The 2,327-nt window shown below is 41.2% G+C and overlaps 1 protein-coding gene across 1 annotated transcript in view; it reads right to left on the bottom strand.

Moving 5' to 3' along the window:
* LOC106873412 (fibrillin-2) overlaps positions 1-1,558 on the bottom strand; it is a 6,567-nt gene extending 5,009 nt beyond the window's left edge. The window contains exon 1 of the mRNA XM_014920767.2: positions 937-1,558. Within this exon, the coding sequence (XP_014776253.1) occupies positions 937-1,319 (383 nt within the window). The 5' untranslated portion in view covers positions 1,320-1,558. The remainder of the gene's footprint in view (positions 1-936) is intronic.
* Between the last annotated feature and the right edge of the window lie 769 nt (positions 1,559-2,327).

Genomic DNA, 2,327 nt, shown 5'->3' with positions numbered 1-2,327 from the left:
ATATATAGATAGATAGATAGATAGATGGGTATGTGGGTAGATAGATAGATAGATAGATAGATAGATAGATAGATAGATAGATAGATAGATAGATAGATAGATAGATAGATAGATATGTGGGTAGATAGATAGATAGATAGATGAATGGGTGAATGGATGCATGGATCGATCGATAGATAGAAAGACAGATAATTAATGTGAGCGAGAGAGAGAGAGAGAGAGAGAGAGACTGACTGACAAACACACAACTGGACAGGCGTGGCTATATGTTTAGAAGATGGCTATCCAACCACGTGGTTTCAGGTTCAGTCCAACTGCGTGGCACTCTGGACAAATTTCTTTTACTGTAGCCTCGGACTGACCGATGTTTTGCGAGTGGATTTGGTAGGCAGAAACTGAATGAAGCCCGTCATATATAGGGTTTCCGACGTATCGTAAATCTCTATGGTGTATTATAATCAAATGAATGATAACAGACGAAGGATAACTGTCAACTCGTTTTAACTGTTTCTTACGCATTTTTTTTTAAATAGAAGAATGAATGCATTAATCGTTGTAAAAACCGTAATCATCAGATGAAACATAATTCTCATTCTTCTATTTCAAAAAATGGGTAAGAAACACCTGTAATTAGTTGACTTTTATCCATCATGTGTCATTATTCATTTCTTTGTGTGTATAAAGAGAGAGAGAGAGAGAGAGAGAGAGAGAGAGAGAGAGAGAGAGAGAGAGAGAGAGAGAGAGAGAGAGAGAGAGAACTGGCGTGTCTTGAAGGAACTGTAAAATGGTCAGACCATTCTGAGTGCAGGAGCCATTAAGACCACATCAGCACCAGAAACTTGGAACAGATGTTCGCTAAGAGGCTAAGCACACAATTCCAGGTCGCTATGGAGTGGGGGAATAATGGTAAACTGCGGTGGATGTAACAATACTTACTGAGGCCATTGGAATGGTTTGAACACTGTTGCAAGACTTTCCCCTCCATCCTCAGACCCTTCTTCAGTTGGAGGCACCATTGTCACATTATATTCCTCGGCTGTCACAAAACCTTCATCATAAACAGGCGCCTCTGCTGTCACATTATCCCCTTCATTATCTGGCGGCTCGGCTATCATAATTTCGTCTTCAGGAATAGGCGGCTCTCCTGTCACAACATCGTCGTCATCACCTGGCGGCCCTTCTGTCACAACATCTCCTTCACCACCTGGTGTCACGTCTAACATCAGATCATCATTATCTGGTGAAACTGTTGTCATATCATGTGCTTTAGTCAGCCACAGACACACAACGAAAGTAAATAAGAGGACAAGATTCTTCATGGTTGTTGTCTCTCGTTTTGCTTTCAGTGCTCCCCCTCTTTACTCACACACAAGCAGCTTCGGATCAGAAAAGTAGAACTGGATCTGGTTGATACAGCACGGACAGGAAATGTCTAAGTCTTCGTGTTGGTTTTGGTGGTTCCTCTAACATAAAATATTTCGACAATTGTAGCAGCAGTGGCAGCAGTAGCAGCAGAGTCTCGTTGCACCAACCGCCTGGTTATGTTACAGTTGTCCACAAACGGTCATATTTATACTAAAACAGCAACGTTCTCCCCCGTGATTTGATTGTTTGAAATATTTTGTTGTCTTCCAACCCGGAACTTGGAGACAAAAGCAACCGCATATATTACCTGTTCCACCACCAAAATATCTGTCAATCAATTCCTGGGAATTAGACATCTTCTCACAAACTCCACCAACAAGATCGAACTGAGATGACATTCTCACACATGTTTCACCATGTGAAACTGTTTGTGTGTGCATGTCTATATACGTATATTTATGCATATTTACATTTCAGTATGCATGTATGTATGCATGTACACACACACACACACACACACACACACACTCACACACACACACACACACACACACATATATATATATATATATAAATACATATATATATTAGCACACGCAGATATGTATGTGCACATGTGTAAACATGCGCTTTTCGTGTCAAAATCACAATTCAACGAATTTCAAAAACGTCGAAACTTTATTTACAATGTTTCCATGAAACAAATACATACTTCAGTGTGTGTATGTGTGTATGGTTGATTGTGTGTGTATGTGTGTGTTTGTCTGTGTGTGCGTGCGTGCGTGTGTATGCGCATGCGGGCGTGGCTGTGTGGTAAGAAGCTTGCATTCCATCCACATGGTTCTAGGTTCCATCCCTTTGTGTGGCACCTCGGGCAAGTCTTTTCTACCATAGCCTCTAGCCGACCAAAGTCTTGCGACTGGTTTTGGCAGACGAAAACTGAAAGAAGCCTGTCATATATA

Source organism: Octopus bimaculoides, chromosome 28 (assembly GCF_001194135.2).
Source record: "Octopus bimaculoides isolate UCB-OBI-ISO-001 chromosome 28, ASM119413v2, whole genome shotgun sequence".
Lineage (NCBI taxonomy): Eukaryota > Metazoa > Mollusca > Cephalopoda > Octopoda > Octopodidae > Octopus > Octopus bimaculoides.
The sequence above is the reverse complement of the archived record's forward strand: the minus strand, read 5'-3'. Positions and strand labels throughout refer to the sequence as shown.